This window comes from Haliaeetus leucocephalus, unplaced genomic scaffold (assembly GCF_000737465.1).
Source record: "Haliaeetus leucocephalus isolate CR32 unplaced genomic scaffold, Haliaeetus_leucocephalus-4.0 Scaffold351, whole genome shotgun sequence".
NCBI classification, from domain to species: domain Eukaryota; kingdom Metazoa; phylum Chordata; class Aves; order Accipitriformes; family Accipitridae; genus Haliaeetus; species Haliaeetus leucocephalus.
This window is the reverse complement of record NW_010972787.1, coordinates 5181872-5194054: the sequence shown is the minus strand read 5'-3', so window position 1 is coordinate 5194054 and position 12183 is coordinate 5181872. Positions and strand designations below refer to the sequence as shown.

The window sequence follows — 12183 nt, the reverse complement described above, 5'->3', positions numbered from 1 at the left end:
TGCTGTCCCTAAGCCGTGTTAGTGTATTTGAGGTTCAAGTGAGACCGTTTGGCAGCTGAGGAGAGAAAGCATCTGGTTCTGCATCCAAAGAGATGAGTCTGAGTGTTGTCCTAGACTTTGCCTGGCAGCCACGCTGCAACTGATTTGTAAATGTTTGCTGATCCAGCAGACCGTGGAGCCGAAGCGATGCGTATGACAGTACTCGCATCTCCCGCTGTGTACCGTGGGCTGTCGGATAATGTATTCTCAGCTTGATTGTGACTCCTTTTTCTCCTTTTTTATTAAAACCATGGACAACAGCTATTAGGTGTATTCGATTTTCTACTATAATTGCATTAATATTGTAATTGGTAGTTTGGAGATAGTATGGTATGTGAAGTCAGTAGAGTTCACATATATGCTTCCAGGGCTAATATTTCATCTAGGCTTTTACATGTGATTTTCTTGTTATTGGGATGTTATTGTAATTATGATGGTGGTTTGTATTATGGTATTAATAAGTAATCAGCACCTCATTGTGCTAAGCATCAACAAAGACATAACACTGTCCTCATCCATAAGACATTGCAACCTAAATATATACAGTCTTTTTTTGAGGAATTATGAGGAAGAGTATAATAATAACTAAGCCTGGGGGCTCCAGAGCTGCAAGAAAGGAGATTGGAGATGCCTTTCAGAGATGCACAAGCAGTTTCTGAATATGCATTATACCTTCTTTCTGTCCTTTACCAAAGTAAGTGTCTCTGTGAGGACTTTTATAGTGGAGAGCACAATTTTTCAGCATTGTAACAAAGAAATATAAATTAAGTCTGTGGGGAAAGGAAAAAAGAAAATTAAAAATTACTTTTTAGTACGGGTGAAATGAGATTTTGGGGTCCCTGTCTTCCTGGACAGAGATTGCTCAAATATCCAGGCACAAGAATGTGCCTTTGATGATGCCTGTTTGTGTGCCTACAGTACTGGCATCATTAAATAAGTTCTGATATCTGCTATGGCATGAAAATGTTATCAGCTTGCCAACATTATCATGTCTTCTGTGTTCTAGCCTTGTTACAGAACCAGACTTCTTAAAGCATTAAATGTGCAAAGTAAATGACATCTACATTTCTGAGTAGTTTTTAACCATTTTTTTCCGCCATCTGAATGCATCAGTTGTCTTAATGCAGCTGTCTTTCATCCACTCTGGCGTCAACAATCATGTATTAGAAGTTGGCTTTTAAACCAGAGTCTGGTTGTGTAGATATGGCTTTCTTGCCATGCTATTGCTCTCTGTCCTGTCTCCATGCGTGAATGACCATGGCTGGCTCCTGTTTTCTGGCTTTTTCAGCTCACTGAGCCTCTCGATGCACATTAAGAAATTTGGGCAGACAATCATCTGTCTGTGCTAATGATTACAGCCCAAGTTAGTTTACCTATCATCATTTCTTTAAGCTGTAATATCTGCTAAGATGCTGGCCAGTTTTACGCAAAGCTACACAATTAAAAACAAGCACGTAAAGTTAGCGCACCATTGATATTATAAACAACACAAAGTTGAAGCAAACTGCACAGTTAGCTGAAGGGAAATGAACCTCATTCCTTGGTCAGGATTGCATCACATGCCGTTACCCAGTCACTGGGCTTTAAAGGTCATTTCTCCAAACAACTGATATACATGTCAGAACTATTTGATTACAGATACTACAGTCATTATCTCTCAAATCCATGGAAGATCAAAGGAACATATCGTATTTGAAAGAGCTTGACCCTGCTGAAGGGTTAAGCTCTACTGATGAAGCTGGAATTGAACAAGCAACAGCTAAATTTTGGATGAAAAGCAAAACTAGATATCCCCACAGAAGAATAGGGACAGACAGCATTAAAAATGCATTCCAATGTGTTTATTTCCATGTGTACCAAATTAGGCTTTGGGAAACAAATTAGCTCTACCATGACCACACCTGAATGTTCTGATTACAAGCCAATTTGTTGCATAAGGCAAAAATATTTTTTCCCTGAGATTTCCATTCATTAACATGACTTGGAATTTTTTTCAGATTAAATGAACATTTAAATCCCTTTGGCAATTAGGTATAGTTTTGTTTAACTTTGTTTTGCTAATTTGCAGGATTATGGTTATTTTTATTGTGTCTTGTAATCATTGAACCCCACTGTTGATATTTTGCCATTTTGTAAACTGAACTAAAGAAAACATTCAGAAATGAGAACTTGCATCATTTTTCATGGTAACAAAAAGAACCTGCACATAGTGCAACAGCATCCAATACATTATGGAATGAATCTTGAAACAAATATAACTTGGCTTGAATTCAAGACTGAAAATAATATGAACTCATGTTTGAAGCTGAGCCTGAACCATGACAATGGCTGCAAACAGGAGCATTGGAAATAGGATGTTGGTCTTGCACAGCCCTATAATTAGGCTCTGACTGTAAATTCTGACCTCACAGTCCACAGTGGGTTAAATGTTAACACTGATTCCAGAGAGCTAATATTCAAGGAGGGGCTGTAGAAGTGGATCCAATCATCAGGCCCCAAACCTCAAGGTTTAATTAAAAGTAACTATACTTGCCTGGTCATCACAGCACCTGCAGTTTCCCTGACTGATCACTGTTTCCAGAAGAATTGCTTTGTCTTATGGGTTGAATGTTTCAGTCTATCACCAAAAAAAATTTTCAATTTTTCTTGTCTTCAGGCATGGCTTTTGCTCTTATACCGAAGGATCTTTCATCCTGAAACCTGGCAGCAACATAGGAAACAGGATCCAGAGCATCACTGAGCGAACGGCTGTAATAGAGGGCAAAAATAAGGTATGACTCCTAGGAGCAGATAACCTTTCTGTATGACAGCATGTGTTGAAAAAGCACTGTAAGATGCTATCGAGGTAACAGTGAAGAAGCCAGTATTTTTATATTGTTTAGATTTGAAGAGTTGCATATGTGCAAATAACTTTCATACCTGGTATTTATCTGCTGAGATGTAGAGATGTACTTATTTCTGCATGCAGTCATATTAAGGTAAGTGACATGCCAAGAGAGCGTATCAGTGGGATTCACCATATCTGCTCTCGTAGAGCTGGTCTGTAGTATCTTGGGGCACCTCAGAAGCACAGAGGCAGGGTTCCAGGCCATCTTTACTTCATTTTGTGACATTGCACAATTTCCTGTTGTTTTTTTTTCTATGATGATGTGAATTAAACAATTTACTCTCATTAGAGACTTTATTCACAGATGTAGTCCTAGATTATTAGGTGACCAGGTCTTTTCTTGCAATAAAAATTTTATAGGGCCAAATGAATCCAGATTACAGAAGGAAAGTTTAAGAGAGATCTCAGTCAGAGACGGCATGGTGGGATTCATCCCAGTGGCATTAACCATCTAAATGTTAAAGTGTCTAGTCCAAGTCAAGCATCCCTTTATGGGCCATGGGGAGGTGCAGGCACTTCTGAAGGACAAGTAAGCCTGTAGTCTGTTGGTGTCTAATGTGGGAGAGAAAGCCAATGAGATTAACTTGCCCATGGCCATGGAGGATTGTCTATCAATCAGCTAAAACCTTCAAATCAAGATGTTTTACTGAAGGGTGCCCTAGATCAGCTGCACTTCCCTGGGTTAGACATGAGACTGATTTGGTGGGGTTGGGTAGCCCATGATACAGAGGAGCTCAGGTGAAGATGAACGATGCCATGCCACTGTGACAGCATCTGGTTTCACAGGTAGTTCAGTTTGTGGCTGTAACGTCGGAAGAGGTGATAAATTTTAAAGCCTACCTTATTCTAGGCTTGTCATTTTAAGCATACTGAAATGCTTTTTGTAATTCTGAGGGCACTGGGGATATAGGTGTCCTTTCTTGGATGGCGGCCTTCAGTCTTCTGCATATGAAAATGGGTATAAACTGTAGTTATTCTCATCTTAGGGCCCTTTCACACACCACAGAATAAATAGGGCTTTGCGTGCAGCCAAGAATCAGGCCTGGGACTGCATTTTCTCCTGCTGTTGTATTATTGAGAAAGTACCACAGGTGTTCGTGGCGCCGTTCCAGCGCATGGGAATGGGCTGGATCCCAGTGAGGCATTTGCTCTATTTAGCCGGCCACCTCTACGTGCTTAAAGATCAAGGCAAAGATGGGAGCAAACAACTTCCTAGGGGAGACTATCGTAGGAAAGCACACGAAAAATGAGACATAAGGAGGGATTTGAAGAAGGAAAGGGAAATCATTTCAGGCACAGGAAGACACAATCTATTCCAAAGGGGGAATGATGAATAGAAGATGATAAGAACCAGTTATTTTCCAGAAGGCGTCTAGCCATGCTATGGGTGAAGTCCTACCTGCTCACAGGGTGCACAAGGAGCTGTCTAATACCAGATGTCATTCTCCTTGTGTGCCATGCATTTTGGAGACAGCGGAAGAGGAGTGGCTGAAATGTCAGAGCAACTTCCAGTCAACAGCAAATAAATTCCTCCCTGGAGGAAGATGCTAATAATGGGTCCTTGCAGCAGACCTGCAGGTTTTGTTTGAAGTCTTTGGCAAGCAGCCCCTTTTTAAAAATGTGCCCAGAAATGAACCAAGGAATGGTCTCTCCATGTGTTGCATGGAAAGTTTTGCAGTGAAACTTAGCGATTCTCCTTGGTATTCCTTGTCTTCGTGCTGTTTACTTCAACTAAGAAAGGTCTACCTCTGCATTGCTTTATTCCGTTCACTCCCTATGGGTAAGAGGAGGTTAGTGAAACAATCTCTTTGCTCAGCTTTTTCACAGCTTTTTGAAGGTTTCTTCATTTCTGCTGCTCTTCCGTAGCTTTTCAAGCACAGCTGGATTGCTATTATAAGTAGAAAATGCTCTCTAAGCTTGGGTTCCTGGCCAAATTGTGAGTTGCATGATTTGTGCACGCACAGCTGCTCTAGAGCATCCAGGATTTTTTTTTTTTTTTTCTGTGGGAGTCTATAGCTTTTTACTCTTTGCAGTCAAAGTCATTCTTGGTCTCCCAGAGTAAACTCAAAGGGACACAGTTCAGACAAAACCCTTCCTCATCTGCTGGGATATTGTAAGACTGTTAATAGCGCTGAGCTCACTGAATGCAGCATGTCATCACAAGTGTCTGGCTCTGATGGACTGCTACTGTGAGCAGTTCTGCTACTGCAAACAGCTATGAACAGCTCTCTGAGGCACTTCCACATCAACGGAGTCCTGCTATCTAAACAGAGTGTCTACCCCACTTCCACATCCAAGCATAGTAAGCATGGTAAAAACAATCTCAAAGCTCAATGGAAACAACAAAGACATGGGAGACAAAGCAGTAGGAAATGGATGAAGAAACTCAAAAAGTTGCACATGGGTTAGCATGAAAGGAGAGATGGGGGTGACCACAGGATGAGATTACTGTAATCAAGGGAAGAGATGAACAAGGAATGGTCAAAAGGTTTCTTTTTTAGCAATCAAGGTAGCTGTTTTCACCTTGCTTAAAGACATTGTGCCAGTTGCCCCCGTTTCCTGTATGTGCGACATCTGAGTCCCTCCAGTTTGGCTTTTCGCTGTGGTAGGTTGATTGGTTGTTTGTTTGTCTGTGGTTATCAAGGTAGCCACAAGTATATTTTTAAAGTTAGAAAAACCTCAGACCCTGTGTCTGTACAGTTAAAGTAATGCAGGAAGCCTGTGCTACATTATTCTTCTGGTGACAGAGAAAACGTGAAAACAACAGTGTTTTAGTAACATTTCCGTTGAAGCCTCTCTAAACGGACATTGAGAAACTTGCATGGTATAATGGAAGAACTTTGCAACATGAGCCGTAATACTTAGTCATAAGACAACTCTTGAAGTGATTTGATTCCCCCACCCAAAGTTTTCATTCTCATTTTGTTGGACATTTCAGTGACTTTCTACAAAGCTGGGCTTTTCTTAGGCTTATCATGTAAACAGCTCGCAGACACTCCCCTGTCATTCAGCTGCTAAAAACCATCACTTTTCAGTGTTCCCAGCTAAAGCCAACTGCTATGTGTAACTCAGGGCTAATACTGATTATTATTATTCTTAGCATGATCAGTGTTCATTAAGATGTCAATCTGTGAATGATCTGCAATAATGAGGTACAAAGAGCTGGTGCATTCATTGGTATCAGTTGCATACATATTGGGCATGTGTTCTCTTCTGTGTGTGCAGGTACACACTGGTTTATCAACAGCTTTGAAAGGAGTCGGTACTCCTTGTTCAGGGGTACAAGGGACAGGGAGCTGCAGGAGAGGTGGACAAAGATCCTGGGCATGGGGAATGTGCAGGAGAGTGCTAAGAAGGAGAGTTCAGATGAAAGAGAGTAGAAAGTGTTGGCCAAGAAGAAAGGATGATAAATCCAAGGGAAGGGGACAGTAAGCAGGAGGGCAGTTGAGTACAGGGAAAAGTTGGCAGGAGTGGGACAAACCCACCTCGTTTTGGGGAAATAACCCACTAGAGCCACATTCTTGAGAACCTGAAATGGAACAGAGGGCCCCTGACTGCCCCATCCCTCTGCTGCTAGCAAATGTTGGGATCCCACTGACAGTAACAGGTACCATGAAAGTTGGGTCTGTGCCACAGCACATGCCTTCAGGAGCTGTGTATAAAGAATAATAATGCATGAAGTTGTGGTTTATCATTTATGTGTATGTGTGTATATATATGTGTATGGCCTTGTTTTCCACTGAATAAATACCTTACTGACACAAGTTTTTAGTGGCCCCATCCCTTGCAAGTGACAAAGCCATTTGACTTCAGGGAAAATGGAAAATAATGGCCTTGTAACAGAATTCTGCAAGACCAAACCTAGGCTCGCCCTTGTCCATCTCTGGTTTGGCTGGCAATGATGGGTCGACCTGACACGTGCTGACTGTGGGTAGTATTAAAAACTGTGACCATTCAACATAAAGGTGGAGTGCTAGATAGTCAAAAGAGTCAATCCTTCTTGGACATGACTGATAAGGTGTGACCATGCAAAACAGGACGGGTCCAACTCTCCTGCATCTTCTCTGCCAAGCCCTAAACCTCTAGCTCTCTTCCACATCCCCTAGTTACTGATGAGACGAGGAAGCACATGTTGTGTCTGTTCTCAGTCCCTACACATGCCAGCTGTCTGGCCAGTACATCTGTGTTGATTGGCCATCTGGAACCCAAGGCAGAAAAGAAAGCTGTTTAGCTCACTACAACAACACTCATTTTGATCTTTCTCCTCTACTCAACAGCTGGTTTTCATGAAATGTATGAGATTTTACGAGCTTTGAGTTGCCTGTCAATTTTGGCTGAAATTGGGCAATAGGTTCGAAAATTACTGAGCGCGTTGGGGAGGAGAGGATACTGGCAGACAGATGGACAGACAGTGTGATCTTCCTAGGAAGCCAGGCTAAAGATAGCAGTGGGAGCGTAGCTTGCCTCTCTTTCAGCACATTGTAACTTTGGGGCCTTCCTGAGTGCTACTAGAATCGCTGTCAACACTATTAAACAAATCGCTGGGAGGTGCCAGCCGAGCCGAGCCCTTCGTGGGATTAAAATCAGCAGAACTTGGCACCTGCCTCTGCTGAGCTGCAGCTCCCTCCGGCTCCTGAAATGGATCCCCTCCCTCGGCGCGCGAGGGAGGCGGGAATCGAGGGCTGCCTCGCTCTACCTATGGTCTTGGGGAGGCGGGCAGGGGGGGTCCACGGCACGGCTCTCCAGAGCATCGCCTCCACACGAGGCAGCTGGCTGCGTTCAGTCTCATGGCCTGTTTGAGCGGGACAACATGGGATGCAGAGGGAAACCGTAGCTCTGCTTGCTAAACAGCGGTGACTTGCTCTTCTGCACATATCCGTGTCCTGCTCTTGAAGATATTTTGGTGTTTGCTCTGTGGCGGTCCCGAAGGTGAAGTGTGTTGCCCAGATGTTTTGCACTGATGCTCCTTGCCAACGCGTGAGGCGTGCAGATCATACGTCTTTGGCATAAGCAGACCAATCCAATGGTGTGCTGCCAATATTTCAATATGGGTCTTCCTAAATAACATATAAAATAATAAATTCAAGGGGGTGAGAAGAGCATATTTTCATTTATTTCTGTTTGTTGGGTTTTTTTAACAAATACATCTTCAAAGCATAACTAGGAGAGAATCAAAAATATTTGGCAGACTTGCACTAACTTGCTCAATGTTGATAGGCCAGTATTTTGCTTTTTAAATGTATGGGCTGTTTAGAGAAGTTAGGACAGCAATCTCTGAAGGGAGCGTGTTTATTTCAATGTCTGCAGAGGCCTTCTACAAGTCAGGCAACAGTCAAGTTGCCAACCATTTTCTGAAACCTCCTCTTGCTTCTCTGCCATCAGCTGGAGCAGTGGGAATCCTCTATCTAAGCTACTTTGAGACAAGAGAAATTCAAGCAGACCCACCAGGGGAAAGACCAGCCCACCCTGGCTCCAATCACAACCATCATGCCAGTTGCTTTGCACTATCTTCCCCCCCGCAGTCTTTTCGTCATTGGTTTCCACCACAAACAAATGCATAAATTCCTCTTCCATCTCTCAGGTTTTCTCCTTTACACCTCTTTTATTTGCCAGCAGAAGCAGCAGCAGTATGGGATTTACTTCCCTAGCCCCTGGCTTTGAGATGACCCTGTAGCATAGTGCTTCAGCTGAGATGATGGGTGCAGAAAGGAGGAATCAAGGATCAAAGCTCTGGTGGTAAATGCGGTTTGTGGACAGATGACGCTCAAGATGCCGAGCATGCCAGGAAGGATTTGCCCTGTTCTGTCTGCTCATGGCAACTGGATTCAGACTTTCTGTGTATAATGTGGTTGCAAATCCAGGGCCTGAAACTTTCTGCTGTGAAGACAGATGATACAAGGCTGCGAGAATTTTTCTCTTGCTCCTTTTGCAGCAATAGCTGTATAGAGGAACTATGCAGCACAGACTGATCTCAAACAGCCATAATTGCTCAATAAACAACAACATGCCAGGCTTAGTTTTGTACACATGTCTTCTCTGGTGGGTTTTGGCTGGCATCCACAATGCAGAACACAGACTGCACCACTGGAGGGCTCACAAACTATGTAAAGAGATGTTATCTTATCCTTATGACTAATTTATAAGCTAAAAGATTTATGCAGAGACATGTTGTCTCCAAAATACTCTGTTCTGTTGCAAAGTCAGTCTTGCTTTTTCCTAGACACTAAGGGTTTCTCTGCCTTAGTCAAGTAAACATACCAATGACTGCTCTCTGGCACTATGGCCTGTGTTCCTAATGTTTATCTCCCTCGACCTCCAAAAGATGTTGGTTGCATGGAAATTGCCTGTTGGAAGTGATCCTTGGCCTGTGCTAGAGGAGTATTTGGGACAGTGCAAGTTGGTCAAAACCAAAACAATGCTGGGGAAAAGCTAACAGTTTAAATCACTGAATTTCAGTGCGGAGGAATGTTGTCTAGAGCCATTCAATACACAAGAAAAGGCATAATCTGTAAGCACTGTGGTCAGTAACTGCAGTCATACTGCTTTAGTGTAACCGTATGTGCCACCCTCAGTGTAATAAAAGTAATAATCACATCATAGCTGGAGCACTAAAACTCAGATAGACACAATTTTTCATTAAAAACTAATACCTAATAGTGTCGGGACAAAATACACTTTGATACTACCAAAAACTTTCCAAACCATTGGAGTAATTGTGGGAGAGATAACTGAAATTTTTCAGGCTCAGAAATGCTCTGGTTCTGGGTATAGTAGGATAAAGACAAGGGTCCTGGAGTCAGAGGATAAGAGCTTCATTCTCCTTCACTGTGCATTTCAGGTCACTGTTTTTAGCTGGGCTAAGTTGCTGTAAGGTAATACCAGCTAGTGCAAAAAAGGCTAATTTTGTGGTGGAAAGTCTGGGATGGCAGAAGCAGTGTTTAACCACCCATGTTAGCCCTCTGGCAGATGTTATGGGGCTTCCTTCCGTTCTGAGTTCGTGTTGATAAAACGGCTGCAGGAATCCTGGTGCTGGGCCCTGTGTCCACACTTCACAAAATCATGTTTAAAAACTGGAAGAAATTCAAAGACTATGACAAAATATAGACAGGGCTGGACCCACGCTTTATAATTAGGAGTTTATAGAGGTCAGCCTACTGAATTTAGCAAAAAAGGATGAATTTTTTCTTAAGGGCTGTAATTATCTATCTGGTATTACTGAGCCTCTTTCATCTTACAGAAGAGCCAAAAAGGTAGGTTAGAAAAATTCTAGCTAGAAATAAGGTGTAGTTTGTTAGCAGACAGGTAGCTGACCATTGAGACAGCTTAACAGGGTAGAGGTGCTGTAGTCTTGAATTTACCATAGGGCAGCTTTCTAAAACAAATAAGCCAAAATCAAACTACATGACTCCACTGTGTTTTCTCAAGTAGTAGGGAAAGTAATAGACTCTTTCTACTGAAGAATGTTTCGGGAAACCATAAGATCTATATTATTTTGAGGTTCAACAAGGAGCTTGGGAATAGCCATGAAGTCTCTGAGTAGGAGACACAGAAGCAGTGCAAATGTTCAGCCAGTGTTTACATAGAAATGCAGATAACTGGTCCTTATTTATTACTGACTCACTCTCTTGTGTTTGTCTCTGGACTCCAGCTATCAGGCAGACTTAAAAGAATGTATTAATTGCACAAAAATGATTTTGAAGGTTTTTAGAAAAGCCAAATAATTCTAAACCACGGGATTCTGCGGCCACACAATTTCCCTTCGTCACTGTCCCAGCTCTGCCTGTAACTCCAGCCAAAGCATGTTTTACAGAAGCAGTAAAATGGAGACAGAAAGACAGAAAATTAAGCTACTGAATTGTATCTGAGAGCACCTCCCATTACTAAGCTCCATGTGCATGCCCCATGTCTCAGCTCCATATCAGAATGACACCTCAGTTGTTTCTGCATAAGTCCCTTCTTTCACTTAGTGCTCAAGCCATTAGACCATGGCTTTCCATCACTGTGAAGGTATAACTCTTACTATTACGATGGGGTTTATTTTTCTGAAGGCACATCAGGTGTTGTTAGTCCATGGTTTTCCAAGGTCTTATCTTGCAAGTCATATCACTTTGTGAAAATATTTAGTGTGCTGAACCTCTGAAGGTGGTGATAGAATACAACATAAAGAAAACTGACATATTATTATTTAATAATAGAAATATTAAGTCCAAGAAGAGGAAACAGTCCAAAAGAGGATGAGTAAACATCTCTTTTGCCTCTGTCCTTTCTCACATGACACGTATGTGAGAAAATTAAAGAGAAATAAATGCATTTAGTGCCAAATGGAGTTACCTTTTTCCCAGCATTATCCAAGAGCCTGAGGTACACCTCACCTTTTCCCTTTGCAGTCTGGCTCTCCTACAGGCTGCTTATCTCCTTGGGCGAACCGTGTTGTGTCATGCTTCATGTTTTGTAGCTTATCATTACATCAGCAGCAAGAGATAAATCAATCTGAAAGACACATTCAAAGATTTTTGGTTATGATGGTTCTGATAATATAAAGGTCACCCAAGGAGCTTGTTTCCTGTTATTCTTCCACCCTTTCCAAAACTATATATGGTGACATCTCCTTTAAATAGCCCCAGTGGTGCCCATCACTGAACAAATGGAGAAGGTGGATCATGGGACTGTCAACGGTGACTTAGGAAAAAGAGAAAGGAAGCTTTAACCGAGTTCCTGAGCCAACGAGAGCTAAACCTCTTCTTTCTTTCACAGACTGCTAGCACTCTCATTGTAGCTGAAGCCAAATCTTCTGGGATCTACAGCTGTGTGGCATCCAATAAAGTGGGAAAAGCTGAAAGAAACGTCAGTTTTATTGTAACAGGTAAGATCTAGTCCCCACTAGACCCAAATGTGTTTCCTGGTCCTGGGATTATAACTGTTAGGCTGTTGTGGCTTTTTCATATACCACAGTTTGAGAATTGTTGTAATGTGTGCACCTGTAAACTCATACCACGCTTTTGGGTGATCCTGGAAGGGTTTTTCACAGCAGCTGGTCTGGATTTCTAAGAAGGATGCCAAATTTGGTGAATGACTCATCACTCCATCAAGTATCCAGCATGACACAAATTACTCACAAATATAGCAACCTGTAATTCCCCCTTTTAAATCACCTAGTCTCTGCAGTCATTCCATATGTGAAATTTTACTGTAGTTTCATATGCCATTAAGCCAGTTTCATGTGTGATATTGACAGTGTCTACAGCCTCATCCTGCTG

General features: G+C 42.2%; 1 protein-coding gene across 2 annotated transcripts in view; it reads left to right on the top strand.

The window, feature by feature from the left end:
• The window catches only part of FLT1 (fms-related tyrosine kinase 1), a 114122-nt gene that overhangs the window by 51387 nt on the left and 50552 nt on the right, over positions 1-12183 (top strand). For both annotated transcript variants that reach the window (XM_010572692.1, XM_010572693.1), the window contains 2 exons: positions 2696-2810; positions 11681-11789. In XM_010572692.1, coding sequence (XP_010570994.1) covers positions 2696-2810; positions 11681-11789 — 224 coding nt within the window. The remainder of the gene's footprint in view (positions 1-2695; positions 2811-11680; positions 11790-12183) is intronic.